Raw genomic sequence first — 16,005 nt, forward strand, 5'->3', positions numbered from 1 at the left:
CCCCCCCCCCCCGCCATCGCTAACTTCCTCCAACTCCTCTTACTTCTGCAAGTCTCCCTCCTCCTCTCATACTCTCTCTCCCTCGTTTCTCCTCCTCACGATCCCTGTCCTCTTCGTCTTCCTCTTCCTCTTCCTCTTCCTCTTCCTCTTCCTCTTCCTCTTCCTCTTCCTCTTCCTCTTCCTCTTCCTCTTCCCGTTCTTCTGGCACTCATTTGCATGTTGTATTCACGTCTTTCTCCTTTTCTCTCCTTCCCTTGGTTCCTTACCTTCTCTCTCTCCTTCTCCCCTCCCTCCGTCCCTTCCGTCCTTTCTTCCTTCCTTTCTCCTCTTTTTTCCCCCTCACTGCTCCATTCCCACCTTCAGGGTTGTCCCTTCCATCGCATTCAGACGGGTGAACAATGTTTTTGTTCGGGAGGAGGAGAAGGTTAAGGACGTTCTGCAGGATTCGTGTGCCAAGGAGGAGACGTGACGCGATTCGATGGTGAGGGGAGGAAGGGGAGTAAGGAAGAGGAGAAGAAAGGAGGTGGAACGCATGTGAGCACGAGCTCGCAACCAAGGAAACTCGAAGGAGGGGAGGAGGGAGGGGCAGGGAAGGAGCGGATTGGTCTGGGAGGAAGGAGGAAAGAGGAAAGATTGTCTTGTAGGAGGAGGGTGAGAAGACGGCAGGTTCCGGAGGGGAATCAATCTACGGCAAGAAGTTCAACGACGAGAAGGACGGGATGAAGCTCAAGCACGACAGGGCAGGTGGACAAGCTTGAGAGGAGGGGAAGAGGAGGAAGAGGAGAGGAGAGCAGAGGAGGGGAGGGAAGAGGAGAGGAGAGGAGCAGGAGGAAGAGAGGTTCAGGAGTGATTGGAGGATGAAGGTGTTGTGGCGATGGCAAACAGCGGAAAGAATAGCAACTCATCGCAATTCTACATCACATTGGATAAGGCTCCTCAGGTCCTCCCCTCCCTCCCTCCATCCATCCATCCATCCATCCATCCATCCCTTCCTCTCTCCCTCCCTGTCTCCCCATCCCCAAATCCCCTGCTGTCTTTCACTTGCCCTATTCTGTCTTGTCGTTCTGCTTGACCCTCATCATTGACATGTCCGGCAGTGTGACGGGAAGTATGTCGTCTTCGGCAGAGTTCGGGTCACTTGCTCTCTCCCCATCCTTTTCTTCTGCTCCCATGCCCCTTGCCCCAGTCATCCTACTCTCCTCTCGGTCCTCCCCTTTCCTTTCTGTCCTGATACTCCTCCCCTCTTTCTCCTCCCCCCTCAGTTCCCCTCTGTCCTCTTCCCAACTCCTACCTTTCCTCTCTCCTCCCTTCTCTCTTCTCCCTCCTCCTTCTCTCTCTCCTCCCGTCTACCTTTCCCCCCGATCCTCCCCATCCTCATCATCGTAGCAGGATGATTGCCTGCATGTTCTTGAAGCCATCGCTGCATGCAGCAGCCCCGATGGCACGCCAAAGGTTATTCAGCAACCCTGCACGCGCCTCGTTTCCTCCTCCTCTCCTCCTCTCATTTTCGTCTCCCATGTTTTTCACCGTCGTATTGTCAGTTGCTCCTGCTCCTGCTCCTGCTCCTGCTCCTGCTCCTGCTCCTGCTCCTGCTCCTGCTCTCGTTCTTGCTCGTATCAACTACTTCACATCCTATCTCCCTCCACTTTCCCCTCGCCTCGCCTCTCCCTTATCATCTCTCTCTCTCCTCATCCCTTGTGCAGGACCGGGTTGTCATCGCTGACTGCGGGCTGCTGTAAGAGAAGGAGAGAGAGAGGAAGAGAAGATAGTTAAGAGGAGAGGAGAGTTCAGAGGAGAGGAGAGTCAGGAGGGGAGAAGTTTCTGAGCATCATGGTTTATTCATCTCAACACAATTCGATGCAACAACAAACTTGCGCATCAAGACAGTGAAAAATTCTCCCCGCACATAACGCAGGGGGCAGACAAACTCCAACATCAACATATCTGTGAATTTACATGGCAAACCTTTGGAGGACCGTCGCTTCTGCTCCCTCCTCCTCCTCCTCCTCCTCCTCCCTCCTCACCCTCCTCCTCCTCCCTCACCCTCCTCCTCCTCCCTCCTCACGACTCCCTCCCACTCTCCCCCTATCCTTCGTACCGCTGAGCTCCTCCACCTTGGGTGCTCGCATCGACATCTCGTACAGGAAGAACTTGAGCTCGAGATACTTGCGACTCCCCGTCCCCACCTCCTGGATCGAGTAGCGGCCCTGCAGCCAGGCGGGAGGCAGCTCAAGGGGCTCGAGGGGAGGAGGACGAGGGTTGCCGTCGGGGTCGATGTACCAGAATACCCGATCATGCTGGAGGCAGTTGTTGTCCGCGCAGTTGACCACCCCCCGCAGGTGCTTGCAAGGGGAGAAGTACCCCACCTCCAGCTGTAGCTGCCGGTACCAGGAGTACATCCTCGCTACCCGCGGGATCGGAACCTCGATGCATCCCGTGCTCGCCCTCTTCGCTGCCTTCCTGAGCTCGAGCCGGTAGATCGCTCCTGTCCCACACGAGCTCACGATGGGATCGGGAGCGATGAGGAAGGGAAACATCCCCTCCTCCTCGTTCCTGCAGCACCAGGAAGGATCCTTGCAGAGGATCCCCAGAAAGGGATTTGCATCCTTGGAAGGCTCGACGACGGCATGCTCCGGCAGCTGTCGCTTCAGCCATGGGACAAGGAGCGGCTGTGCAAACTTGTGGAAAAAGGAATTGACCTGGCAGAGGAGGTCGAACCGAACGTCTTCGTCACTGTAGGACACGAAGACGTACTGCAGAAATATTTCCATAGCAGCTTCCTTGGTTGATCTTGACTTGTCCTTTCCTTGAATGCAACGCGAAGCCATGGAGACTTCTTGTCCTGCCCCTTGCGAGACTTTGTTTGTTTTCCCTCCGCCGCGAACAGCACAGCTCGCAAACTTGCAGGAATCCATGCGTGAGCTAGAGGACCTGCAGCACTGAGACATCACTGACGTGCTATCCATCCCCGCGGTTCACTTGCAACAACCTGCACCACCTGATCCTCCCGTGCTCCCACAAACTCGCGCAACGATCGTCGGAAGGCCTCTATGGAACAGACTCGACTGAGAACACGATAGGAGAGCTCACCAAGATAGAGTGATGTCAAGTCAGCACAGACATGTGAAAGAATCTCCTTCCTTCCCTCCTTTTTCTTCTCTCGTCCTTCGCTCTTGTTCCTCCACTGTCGCCATTGCGCCGCCCCCTGTCACGTTACGTTTCCCTTAGAGAGAGGAGGTCCTAGGAAGGAGCTAGGAAGGTGCTATCTGGTCTTAAAAATGCTCAGTATTCCCCTAGGTTTCCTAAGACCCCTATGGCATCTTCTAAGTGATTCTGAGTAGGACCCTAGGACCTCAAACTGTACCTTAGCCTCCCTCTCAGTACCCCTCTTCTTACCTCCTTCTACCCACCCATTTCGATCACCACCACCCCTCTTCACGAAGAGAAGTAGAAGGACCCTACCCCTGTGCGTCCTTCCCAACCACCGATGTCGACAGATTGTGATCCGCCCGCTGAGACCACCCGGTCAAGGAGTACCCCTACCCACCATCATCATGGATTCACGCGTGATTTGAATGGAATTTCGAGGGTCCTCGACACCAAAGGATGACCCCCTGTACACCCCCACCCCCAATGGTATGCGACTACCCCTGTAAGATGAGCCCCCCCGGTTCGCTGCACTGCTGCCACCTGAGTCTCATAGTTCCAGCTCCAACAATCATAACTGCCGATACCCCACCACCTCGTAAATGGCGAGTCAGTGATTTTAACACGTCTCAGGTGATCCGACTTGCAAACGCATCCCGGAGTCCGGTCCAGGATCTTTCGTCAGCTCAAGGCCGGGCCTCCCTCAGTGTCCTACGCTGCCATCATCGCGGGTGCATTCCGGTATCATGCGGCGTCTCATTCCTTCGGCGGCGGCCACAGCGCGTAGTAATTGAAGGTATCAAATAAGTTTGGGAGACAGCAGTCGGCAAGATTGGGTTTGGTTCTCGCTGTCTTTTAAAGAGTCCGAGTCTTCTGCGGCCGTTTGGCCTGCCACAGTGTGCGATAGTGTCAGGCCCCGGCGAGGGTCAAGCCCGGGCGGCCTCCTGACTCTCCTCAGTGTACTCAGTCACTGCGGCTGAGTGACGCGTGACTCCGAGTCGGCATCCGAGGCCGGGCCGCCCGGTACTTCATACGGGCGGCCGCGTGGCATCATATGATTGTGACCGTCACGGCGTACAAGTCTGACTTGAACAAACTTGCTTGTACTCCGTCACGGGGCACTGTGGCAGGCGCTGAAGCCTGGCGGCCAGCGCCCGGGCTCCGACGGCCGGGCGGCGCGCCGGGTCCCGGACTCGGACTGAGTCGGGGAGTCCGACTTGGAGTCCGAGCCGACGGCGAGCCTCGGAGTGTTTCACCGGCCCCCGGCTCCGGGGGGGCCCTTTACTGTTACTCAAAGTTAAGCCTAAATCAGTACGAGGGCAATCAATCAAGTCACTTCAAAAGATGTGGGTACCCCCACCTCTTTTTTCACCCACCATACTACCCCCTCAGCATATAGCTCCAAGGTCCGACTGGGGTGAAGGCGGAGGGTCGACAGGGTGGTGGTAGAGGGCAGGGGTGGTCGATGAGCGTTACTGCCATAGCGATGACAGCAGGGGCAGACATGGTTGTAAGGAGGAAGGGAGTATGAAGTGCAGGAGAAGGGAGAGCGGGAGCAGGAGAAACATCGAGATGGGGTTGCAAGCGAATGGCAGAGCATGAGATGATCCGATGATGAAGGATGCGTGTCGAGATAGAGGAGGTGATGTAATATGCTCCGGTTGTTTCAAGGAATCCATAAAGAAGTGCTTCAATGGGTTAGGGACAAGAGGAAGGGAACGAGCACAGCTATCTTCTTTCTGACATTCTCCTGCAGTCATTATGTAAAGTGCAGACAGTCCATCAGGAACGTACATCCGAATTTAGTGCTCGACGAAGGTCAGGTCGGAACGTTTATCTGAGTTATGAATTTGTGGAGCATTCTATCTGGTCAGCAACCGATGTAAGACTTCATGCAGCATGTTAGGGTTGCGATCGATGCAGTCTATGGCATACCATCCGGACAGTAGAGCTCAAGTCTCGTTGTCTAGTCTAACCAAGATGTCCATGTTTCAAGGGAGATCAAGCTCTCCTGTGAAGGGATCCATATCGACCAATTTTTGTGAGAAGTGCAAGACCAAGACGATGGGCAAGCTTCAATTCCCATGCGGACGGGTGGTGATTCTTTGCGAGAAATGCGCATTGAGCTTCTTTGATGTTTTGGTTTTGAAATCGTCTGCAAAGAAGGTGGTTTGGGACACGTCGGGTGGCTCGCAAAGGAGCTCGATGAAAGTGACGGAGGAGGGGGGTGCCGCAGCTGCAGGTCAAGCGAGCTTCAATTGGCTGCGACAGAAACAGCAGGAGGGAGAGATTAAGCTGCCGGACAACCTGAAAAGCTCGTACCAGAAGAACCTCTCCTCCACCATCTATCCCTCCAAGGGGAGAAGGCAAGCGACTCTCGTCTGCAGCATCGGTGTGACCATAGCGACTTGCTGCAGTCAACTCGCAGGCATCGGCAGACGAGACGGGCCCCAAGGCTCGAGAGATACTCTCATTCCAGCTCACCTGGCTCGAGGTTTGCCCGGGACTAGATTGATTCCCACCATCTGACAGAAGAGATTATAGAGAATTCTTCGATCTTGAAATCTATCTCAGATGTAAAGCATTCATTCTCTCGCTGTCGATATGTCATTCGGCTGAAGTTTGAAACATTCCAGTTCGAAAGAAGACAATCAAGATACGGGTTGAAACTTTCACTTTCAACCGATCAAACTCATTCCAAGGTGTGAGTTGATGAATATTGGTGGACATATGGGTTTGACTGCTCGCTTGTTCAGGAACCCTTGGTGCAGTCGTCTTATCTGCTAAGACTTCACTGAGTGACATGCAGCAAACGGGAAGAAGTGCGGACAGAGACAGAAAACCCGGTGCTACAGGCAGCATGGTAATGCGAGCGAGCTGAGACGAGAGTCTGCGATGTCAAGGGATGGCAGGGGATGAAATCCAAGGAGGCGAGACGATCATCGGCAATCACTACAAGCAGCAAGGGGTTGGAAAAAGAAGTTCACATGGGAACACCGATCATCGTCCCTCCGACATACTCCTCGTACACTCTTGCAAGCTTGCTCGCCCCTTGCTGACTTGACTTGTAGGCTAAGCACTTCCAACGCCTTCCCCTCCATCTTTAAAGGTACCTCTCTCTCTCTGATCCCATGACTCATTCTCTTGCCCTGTAAGGCACAAGCTCTCCTCTGAAGAACCTCAGGGTCTGATTGAAGCCTCTCACCTCCACTCCCTCGTCTCCTCTCTTCTTTGTTCTTACCTTCACTTTCTTATTCTTCCCCATTTTTTCTTGTGCTTCACACATTCCTCTCTCATTGGGAAGGGAATTTTGCGCTGTTGTTTATGAATCATTCTTTCATGTTGAAGTGTTCCTCTAGCCTTCCACTTGAGTCTGCACATCAAAGGAGAGTCAGATCGTGCCGTAATGATTCGAAACATCTAACACCTTAGAAGACCGAAACTCGTTGTCAAAGAAATCTTTGCGTAGCCTCTCACGACCTGGATCTTCGGGAGCAGCGGCCTGTTTCTGAGTCCTCGGCTGATTTTCTTTCTTCTGCTTGTCGTCAAGGGAGAAGAATTGCAGCAGCGACCCAGCAAATTTCATGACAGACTTGGTGATCTCATGCTCTGCCTGCGGGTCGTCGGGGCTGGGAGATTCTTTCCGCAACATCCTCTCCAGGGAGGAGTTGGACTCCTCATGCATCTCCTGCAGCCTCCTTGCGATCTCTTGCTCTGCCCGATGCAAGTCACTGAGACTGGAGATCAGCCAAGCTGCACTCTGATACTTCTCTCTGCGTTATACTGCTCAGCATCGGCAAAGCACTCTTCCCTCACTCCCACAGCGGTTCTATCTGTTGGCAGACGGTGAGTTTTGACATCATGATTACTTTGTGCTCGACCATTGTTGTATTTGAGGCACAAGAGCAAACTATGTACAGAAGCTTCATGCTCTTTCAGGTCCTGTTCACATCTCAGGGAACGAAATGCGAGAGTGGAGTTAGTGTCAAGAATACTTGTGATGTTACAATGGGGGATGAGCCACACGCCGCAAATGCTCTTTGCTCTTTCAACCTCTTCAACTCCATTGCCACTCGCTGATGCTTGTTGCGAACCTTGTTGCGTAGTCACATGAGTATGCTACCCTCATAGCAGTACACAAGGAAGAGAGTACCTCAATGCAGTATTCCTCAAGGTTTTCAACTTCCCCTAGCTCGTTGTCAGGGAGCTCTACAGGTTTTTGCTGCTCAGGCTTGTGCATGTTGATGCTTTGACAAGGTTCTGTATCGACGAGGCACATCATACCTACCCAGCGTCTGACTGTTTGGTTAGCAAACGCGATGGCAAAGAGCTTGTCAAGTTCCCACTCCTGCATATCCCAGCGGGTCAACATCAGAAGAGCGGCTGAGGGGGCTCACCTCAAGGAACTCCTGGTAGTCGCGCAAGTCTAGCTCTGATGGCACCAACATGTCCGACTTCTCCACCTCTACTTGCAACACGCGACACAACTGAAGCAGCACCGTCACTGGAATCCGAATGCACACAATCATACCTTCAACAGCCTTTCTGACGTCGTCGTAATGATTGAAGAGAGCAGGGAATGGATCGGTGTCTGTTTGTGTTGATGTTGATACCAGGAGAAGAGATCCTCCAGTCTTTCATTACACGGTCTGTTTCCTACATCATCTCACGTCATTTCATCCTTCCTTCAGGTGGAATTTGCTGACCCCAAAAGAATTTTGACAGCTGATTGTCACAATCAGAAACGAGTCCGTCGCCGTCCTGATCCATCAACTTGGATGTGTGAGGAGACATGCATTTCATCTCAGTGTAGAGCTTACCGCGTTCAACACACGCATGTCCCCTTCTTCTGCTGTGATGAGCTTTGAGTGCTGTGGCGAGAGCAGATCCACTGGCCGATCAGGGTCCAGCTCATGCCTGCGCGCTGCATGGGCAATGAGCTTGTTGAGGGCGAGGAGCTGAGACGGCGAAACGAGAGTCCTCGCCATGTTCAGAGTGATAGGCGAAGACGAGGCCGACTGAGGATAACTGTCGGGGAAGGGACGCCAAGCAACTCTCGCAGGAGCGGTTGGCGGGGAAAGAGAGAGCAAGGCGTGGACAGGGGAGTGACGGATGGGAGGAGACGGAGGAGGAGAGGAGAGATCAGGACGGGGAGAGGCCTGGTCCCAGTAAGTTGGAACCGAAGCTGCCAGCGCCGGAGGAGGAGGGGAGGGAGAGCGAGACGACATGGAAGCCGGTGTTCGCTTCAGGACACAAGGCGTGTTGTGTTGTGTGGGTGGGTGAAGATGGGATTCTGGTACCAGGGGGTACCTTGTGATTGTGATGAAGTTGGGGTACTCAGGATAGAGGATGGGGTCATGAACATTCAGAGGGTCTCAGTAGCAGGGTGGTAAGTACAGTTATGAAGGAATTTTTAGGGTTGTGAGGTCAGGAGGTGGGGGTGTAATTCTCATGGGGTGGGGTTCATTTCCTAGATGGGGTCCACATGAGGGGTTTGCGATCATACCCGGCTGCACTACCCCCTCATCCCCATGTGTTACTACCGTTCCGAGACAGATACCCTATGGACCCGACCCTCCAGCTCTACCTTTACGCTAGTCCACCCCTCCCTCCGACCCACGTCGGTAATCAAAGTACCCCACCCCTTGCCTGCAGTGCAGTACGAAACTTGCAGTGCTGAACTTTGTCCCACCCCTTGGCCTTGTAAACTCCGACAGCCCCCACCCCTCCATGAGATGCCTCTGGGCAGACAATGCACCACCACCCTGCACACAAGAATCCTGCATTTTAGACTTGAAATATATGGAACTATTTTCGTGCGAAATTTCAAATAATGCCTTGAGTTTTTGAATAAGATATTTCATTTGAAATTTTCACCCACCCCAGCAAGTCAACGAAACAGAATCCCCGCGCAGATCTACCACCCCCACCTACCCAATATGACCACCCACATCGGAAGATCTCTCTAAAAGGAGGTGGGGAGAGGATCGGGAGAATCGGAGAAGCAGCAAGGAGGGTGAAAATGGTAGTAGAACGAGGAGGAGGAGGAGGAGGAGGAGGAGGACGAGAAGAAGAGGAGTCAAGGGCAAGGTAGTCGAGGACGATGGTAACAAGGTAGAGGGTGCAAGGCATATCGGCAAGGCAAGCTAGAAGGGATGGAAGGACGAGACAAAGCATGGGCTGGAGCAGCAACGGCGCCATAGTGCGAGTAGATGAAAGCGGGCAGAAAGATCAAGGAGAAAAGCCTCTGGCTGTGTAGATATAAGATATAATTGTCAGCAGGAGTCAAGGTGATGAAAGTATTAATGTTTGAAACAAGATGGAGAATAAGTGTTTCTGATTGCGAAGGAAACTGTGATGATTGTTTCTACAAAGTTATGTTGAAGGACAAAGGTTGGACGAGAGCTAGGGATCATGCATGCAGGAAGGCAGATGAATACACACACAAACGAAGAGGAAATTCAAGTGTGGATTGGACTCATATGAAATCTGCTCAAGAAAAAAATTGCAACAAAGTTCTAGCCCATAGATTGAAGAACCGTGTATTTTTAAAAAGTTGCACTGAAGTATGTTACAACGCAAGATTTGATTCGAAATGGCAACCAGAGATTGATTTCGGCATGTGACATTTTGATGCAGATGCAAACGTCAGGGCCTCCTCACCTTGCCACGGAGTACATCAACGTCTCCAGGGAGGGGGTTCCCCAGGGGGACACACCTACAGGAGGGTTCTCTCCCAGCTACAACAGCATCTCTCCCAGGGGAGTATACGACTCCGGTCGCCGATACCAGGGTGACGTCAGGGGGAAGAGAAACTCCCTGGAAACAGCGCAAACGCGCAGGAGCAGCATGCTGAGGGTGAAGGATCACGACCTCGGGCAGGCTGGGGTTGGACTTGTCTTTGTCAAAGACGATACAAACGACCATCCCGTGGTTGCAGCTGTGACGGCTGATGGGTCTGCCTTCCGGGACGGACAGATCCAAGTAGGAGATAGAATCACCAGGGTTCAAGGACAGCCCACTTTCGGAGTCAGCACGGAGGGGCTTGCGGAGAGGATTCTAGGTCCTTACGGATCTTCGGTGAGCCTGACCTTCATACGACAAGGAGACGACAGAGAGTTTGTAGTCAGCCTCATCCGAGGATCTCCGATCTACTGGCACATGACAGATCAAATCCAAATCCTGCAGAAGACCGTGGAAACGCTGGATATGGAGAAGATAAAGATTCGATCCGATTTGGAACAGCTTCTGACCAATGAAAGAAAGCAGCATTACTCTGAGATGAGCGAGAAAACCAAGAGGCATGATGCCTTCGTGTCAGAAATGAGTGCTCACCACCAGCAGTACGTTGAATCTTTGTCGAGGAAACATGAAGCCGATATGCAGCAGACCACAGACCGTTTTATGCACCAGATAGAAACGTCCAAGAAGGATCATATGCAACAGATGACTGAGGCAGCTAAAAACTTTCAAGCAACGATCGATGAGTACAAGCGACAGTATAGCGATCTCATCGCTGAGCAAAAGAAGCAACACTCTGAAACCATTGCGTCGTATGAGAAAATGCAAATTCACGCAATGAACGAAAAGGAGGTGCAAATCGCTCAAATTCACAAGAATTTCAACGAAAAGCTTGAAACTTATAATTTGGAGCTTCGGACAAAATCAGAAGTGCTCGAAACTAAAGAAATTGAGAACGGCCGACTCAAGAGTGATGTGCAAACCTTGAAGGGGAAATGCACATCTCTGGAAGGAGAGCTAAAAGCAGCCGCAAAAGACATGAAGGTATCTTGTCTTTTTCCCTGCTCGAAGCTTTAACGCCCTCGCCTTCAGGAGCTCAAAGATTCATTCTCAGCTCTCAAGACTGAGAACCAGTCGACTATCCAGCAATTGAGACAGGAGCTTGAAGCGTACATGCGCCAGGTCTCGGATCTCAACGCCAGCCTCTCCAAGCAAGCCCAGGAGCTCCGTATTGCACACAAGGAGAAGAGTGAGCTCGTCTCCTCCCTCAACTCCGTTCGCGCCGAGGCCGATCGGCTGCAGGCAGAGCAGAAGGTCTTGGACCCATGCTCGCTCCTCTCCGGCCTGTGACGAGACTTGGCAGGCGCTGGAGGGTAAGCTCGAGAAGCTGGGCTCAGACAGCAACCAGAAGATACAAGCTGTCGAGGATCGGGCCAAGCAGGTCCAGCAGAAGCTTGAGCAGCAGCTCAAGGCCGCCAAGGACGAGCTGGAGAGCACAAAGCACGCGCTCGGAGAGCAGAGGGCTCTTAGCGAGGAGCTGAAGATCAAGGGGGAGCGGCTGACCCAAGACAAGCAGGTAAGAGATCGAGTCTGACCGGGAAGGGAGGGCATGGGCCGGAGAGGAGGGAGGGAGTAATGCACATCACAGGACCTGCGAAGCAAGCTCGAGAGTCAGGAGGCAGAGCACAGCACACGGATGAAGAAGCTGCAGGAGGAGCTTGAAGCGTACATGCGCCAGGTCTCGGATCTCAACGCCAGCCTCTCCAAGCAAGCCCAGGAGCTCCGTATTCTTACATTGAGCCCCGGTTTCGTCTCCTCCCTCAACTCCGTTCGCGCCGAGGCCGATCGGCTGCAGGCAGAGCAGAAGGTCTTGGACCCATGCTCGCTCCTCTCCGGCCTGTGACGAGACTTGGCAGGCGCTGGAGGGTAAGCTCGAGAAGCTGGGCTCAGACAGCAACCAGAAGATACAAGCTGTCGAGGATCGGGCCAAGCAGGTCCAGCAGAAGCTTGAGCAGCAGCTCAAGGCCGCCAAGGACGAGCTGGAGAGCACAAAGCACGCGCTCGGAGAGCAGAGGGCTCTTAGCGAGGAGCTGAAGAACAAGGGGGAGCGGCTGACCCAAGACAAGCAGGTAAGAGATCGAGTCTGACCGGGAAGGGAGGGCATGGGCCGGAGAGGAGGGAGGGAGTAATGCACATCACAGGACCTGCGAAGCAAGCTCGAGAGTCAGGAGGCAGAGCACAGCACACGGATGAAGAAGCTGCAGGAGGAGCTTGAAGCGTACATGCGCCAGGTCTCGGATCTCAACGCCAGCCTCTCCAAGCAAGCCCAGGAGCTCCGTATTGCACACAAGGAGAAGAGTGAGCTCGTCTCCTCCCTCCACTCCGTTCGCGCCGAGGCCGATCGGCTGCAGGCAGAGCAGAAGGTCTTGGACCCATGCTCGCTCCTCTCCGGCCTGTGACGAGACTTGGCAGGCGCTGGAGGGTAAGCTCGAGAAGCTGGGCTCAGACAGCAACCAGAAGATACAAGCTGTCGAGGATCGGGCCAAGCAGGTCCAGCAGAAGCTTGAGCAGCAGCTCAAGGCCGCCAAGGACGAGCTGGAGAGCACAAAGCACGCGCTCGGAGAGCAGAGGGCTCTTAGCGAGGAGCTGAAGAACAAGGGGGAGCGGCTGACCCAAGACAAGCAGGTAAGAGATCGAGTCTGACCGGGAAGGGAGGGCATGGGCCGGAGAGGAGGGAGGGAGTAATGCACATCACAGGACCTGCGAAGCAAGCTCGAGAGTCAGGAGGCAGAGCACAGCACACGGATGAAGAAGCTGCAGGAGGAGATGGATGAGTTGAGCAAACAATTGAAGGTGTTGCAAATCCTTTGTGCTTCGTCGTGGCTGACAACTTTCCCAGAATCTCTCAAAACAGTTGCAAGAACAGATGAAAATCAACGCAGACCTGAAAGACCAAGTACAAGATGGAACAGACATGCAGGACGAAGTCAAGCGTCTCAAGGCTGCTCTGCTTGCCAGCCAGAAGACAGTGAAAGACCTTGATGAGACTGTGTCTCTCCTCCGTCCAGAGAACGAGCTGCTGCAAAGTCAGGTCGACGAGCTGAAGGAGGAGCTGATTCTCTTCAGGGTAAGGACGTGGGAGGATGTTGACAGCAGAGGTCTTGACTTTGTGTTCAGAACGCCAGGTTGCAGATTGTGACGAAGTATGCTCTCATGGAGAGTAAGCTTGAGGAGAAGATCTTTCTCCTGTCTGAAGAGCGAAACCGATTCAAGACTGAGATCGAACACTTCTACTCCTTGCCGTAAGAGCAGGACGAGGAGGAGGAGGAGGACGAGATGAGGAGAGGAGAAGGAACACTTCTACTCCTTGCCGTAAGAGCAGGACGAGGAGGATGAGGAGGACGAGATGAGGAGGAGGAGAAGGAGAAGGGATGACATTGTACCAGGAATCCTTGCGGAGTTGGGATGGGGCTCGAGACAAAAGTCATCACGAGCTCCAAGCTGAACGTTCATGAGGAGGAGGTGAGGGTGATCGACCTGGTGCCCGGAATGTCTGCCGCTCTCTCCGGTGCCATAGCGATCGGAGACAAGATCTTAGAGGTGAGAAGGAGGGGGAGGGAGAAGGGGAAGGAGGGGAGGGAGAAGGGAAGGAGGGGGAGGGGGAAGGGGAAGGAGGGGGAGGGAGAAGGAGGAGGGAAGAAGATTGGGGGAGTTTGAGGGGAATGACTGGTTCGCGAAGATCGACGGCTTTTCCACGTGTGGCAAGTCGTCGGATGAGATTAAGAACATCGTGTCGGGACAGCGCGGGTCCAAGATCGTGCTAAGTGAGCCCATGCTGCCTGCTCTCCCCCTGCTGACTCGCCTTCAGCTGTAAAGCGAACCAACGATGAGGTGGTCAAGGTCGTTCTTAAGCGCGGAGCATGGGGACCCGAGCATGCAGTTGTCACCCCAGAGCACTGGGACATGCAGGTAGAGGAGGAAAGGAGGGAGAGCAAGAGAAAAGAAGGGCGAGGAGGGAGGGAGCAGGGGAGAGGAAGGGGCAGGAAGGGCGAGACAAGGCGGGGAGTGGATGGCAAGCAGGGATGGATGGATGGATGGATGGATGGATGGATGGATGGATGAAGGGATGGATGGATGGATGGATGGAGGGAGGGAGGGAGGGAGGGAGGGAGGGAGGGAGGGAGGGAGGGAGGGAGGGAGGGAGGGAGGGAGGGAGGAGATAAGTGAATTGACATTTAAAGTTGCAGAACGGAGGAAGTTGGCCGCAGCCTCGTTCACCGAAGGAGTTGGAAAGAGATCTGACATTAGAGAAGAACGATTGAAATCCAAGTGAAACCTTGAATTACCTTTTGATTCAGTTTCATTGGTTGGAAATTCAAATTCATCTGTCTGAATTCATGTTCACGCATCGAAATTCTCTTCGTGCCTGGTTGCCCTGAGGCTCAAAACTCTCTCGAGCTCCTGCTGATACACCAGCTGGGATCGAAGTTGTTCCTGTTCAATATCATCGACTTGCTGTTTCTCTCTTGGCTCTTGTCGAGCATCGTGTTCTTGTCTTGCTGCAAGTGTTGCTGTATCTTGTTGTCTTGCTGTATCTTTCTGTTTTCTCTGTATCGTCATAAGAGAAATTCTGCTTGAACATGCACAGACTCACCGATGCGCTCGTTCTTCCCGTAGACCTCCTCGTCCTGATGTTGAGGAAGAGCTCCGTCATCACTTGCGGGGTCAAGGGCCCGCACGTCTGTTCCCCAAGGCTCAAGCTCTCCTCCTCCTCACTGCCTTCCTCTTCCCGACTTGAGCTCGCACAGAAAATGATCTCTTCCTCCGTGCTAGCTGCTGTCTCTCCCTCCTCAACTTCCTCCATCACGTCCTCAGTCTGTAGTTGCTCCTCCTCGCACCTCCTCCTCCTCCTCTTCCCCGGTGGCTCGTCGCCTTGCCGGGCAGGAGCGAGTGCGCGGTGAGCAGCATCAAGACAGGCGAGGGAGGCCAAGAGCTCCGCCCGCAGGGGGTCAAAGTGAAGCAGAAAAGTCGAACTGAAGTCATCAAAGAAGGAGACGTCGACATCTCCTCCTCCTCCTTCTCTCCTGCTCCTGTCACTGCATTCCACCTCTTCGCTCCTTATATCTCGTTCGTTCGCCATCCCACGCAACTGCTGCAGTCTCAAGTTCGCCTGAGCAACCAGTGAACGAGCCGAGCACAAGAACAAAGACATCACCAGCTCAACCCGAGCTGCTGCCTCCGACACACAGTTCTGGATCCAACCTCTTCCTGCTCCTGCTCCTGCTCCTGCTCCTGCTCCTGCTCCTGCTCCTGCTCCTGCTCCCTCCGCAGAGCGGGAGACTGGGAGGGAAGCGTTCTGGCGTGCAAGGAGGAGGGAGCAAGTGCGACGAAGGAGGCGATCGACTCGGAGCTCGAGGCTGCTGCCGCTGCATAAGCACGAGAGCGATCGGAGCACGTGGAGTATCTCCTGCGATCAGGTCAGGGGAGGGGAGGAGGGCAGCGACTCCTCACGTTCTCCTCGTCCATTCGCCTCCACATGCAGTAGAAGAAATCTTTCTGTGCTCGGACCAGACTCGACTTGAGAGTTGATATCTCCTGCTGCTGCTGCTGCTGCTGCTGCTCTTGTTGCTGTTGTTGTTGTTGTTGCTGTTGTTGCTGCCCCTGCCCCTGCTGCTGCTGCTGCTGCTGCTGCTGCTGCTGCTGCTGTCTGTAGACCTCTGCGAGATCCTTCAAGCATCGTAACAAGATCTCGCGCATGTCTTGGCTCTCCCCTGCTCACAGAAAGTCAAGATTTTCCCCATCCCTCTGCTCCTCTCTGTTCTTCTCAACCTTGATCTTCTTGTTTCATCCACTTCTGCAGCCTCGAAACTGCTGAGAGTCAGTACACCACGACCACAACCACCGCCATGTCCTCCTCCTCCCCTTCCACACCTTTGACATCTCCTTCCCCCCCCCCCCCACGCAAATGGAATGAGCATGGCAACTGGAGGAAGATAGGAGAGAGGAACTTTCTTAGCATGGACATATGTTCACATTACAAAAAACTGGGGTGGGTGTGCCTGCTATAGGCAGGAGAGGGGGGGCAAGAGGGCACGTATAATGAAGGAGGGGGGGAGA

General features: G+C 53.8%; 5 protein-coding genes across 5 annotated transcripts in view; 2 read left to right on the top strand and 3 right to left on the bottom strand.

Moving 5' to 3' along the window:
- GUITHDRAFT_112230 (hypothetical protein) overlaps positions 1-758 on the top strand; it is a gene marked incomplete at both ends in the record, with an annotated part of 1,386 nt that extends 628 nt beyond the window's left edge. Inside the window, one exon of the mRNA XM_005828736.1 lies at positions 645-758. Coding sequence (XP_005828793.1) covers positions 645-758 — 114 coding nt within the window. The remainder of the gene's footprint in view (positions 1-644) is intronic.
- A 1,281-nt stretch (positions 759-2,039) lies between these two features.
- Positions 2,040-2,828, bottom strand: GUITHDRAFT_112231 (hypothetical protein; the record flags this gene model as incomplete). Its single annotated transcript, XM_005828737.1, has 1 exon — positions 2,040-2,828. The coding sequence occupies one exon, from the start codon at positions 2,826-2,828 to the stop codon at positions 2,040-2,042; it is 789 nt and encodes a 262-aa protein (XP_005828794.1).
- A 2,236-nt stretch (positions 2,829-5,064) lies between these two features.
- GUITHDRAFT_112232 (hypothetical protein) lies at positions 5,065-6,338 on the top strand (the record flags this gene model as incomplete). The annotated part of the gene is made up of 6 exons (XM_005828738.1): positions 5,065-5,641; positions 5,784-5,849; positions 5,904-6,010; positions 6,060-6,115; positions 6,219-6,256; positions 6,304-6,338. 6 exons carry the CDS (start codon positions 5,065-5,067, stop codon positions 6,336-6,338), a joined length of 879 nt encoding a protein of 292 aa, XP_005828795.1.
- Positions 6,339-6,538: 200 nt separating this feature from the next.
- GUITHDRAFT_141794 (hypothetical protein) lies at positions 6,539-8,135 on the bottom strand (the record flags this gene model as incomplete). Its single annotated transcript, XM_005828739.1, has 9 exons — positions 6,539-6,861; positions 6,915-6,980; positions 7,017-7,089; positions 7,143-7,241; positions 7,301-7,407; positions 7,432-7,495; positions 7,545-7,634; positions 7,679-7,738; positions 7,968-8,135. The coding sequence occupies 9 exons, from the start codon at positions 8,133-8,135 to the stop codon at positions 6,539-6,541; spliced, it is 1,050 nt and encodes a 349-aa protein (XP_005828796.1).
- A 6,154-nt stretch (positions 8,136-14,289) lies between these two features.
- On the bottom strand, positions 14,290-14,602 carry GUITHDRAFT_112235 (hypothetical protein; the record flags this gene model as incomplete). Its single annotated transcript, XM_005828740.1, has 2 exons — positions 14,290-14,496; positions 14,543-14,602. 2 exons carry the CDS (start codon positions 14,600-14,602, stop codon positions 14,290-14,292), a joined length of 267 nt encoding a protein of 88 aa, XP_005828797.1.
- Positions 14,603-16,005: the final 1,403 nt, after the last annotated feature.

This window comes from Guillardia theta (genome assembly GCF_000315625.1).
Source record: "Guillardia theta CCMP2712 unplaced genomic scaffold GUITHscaffold_57, whole genome shotgun sequence".
NCBI lineage: Eukaryota > Cryptophyceae > Pyrenomonadales > Geminigeraceae > Guillardia > Guillardia theta.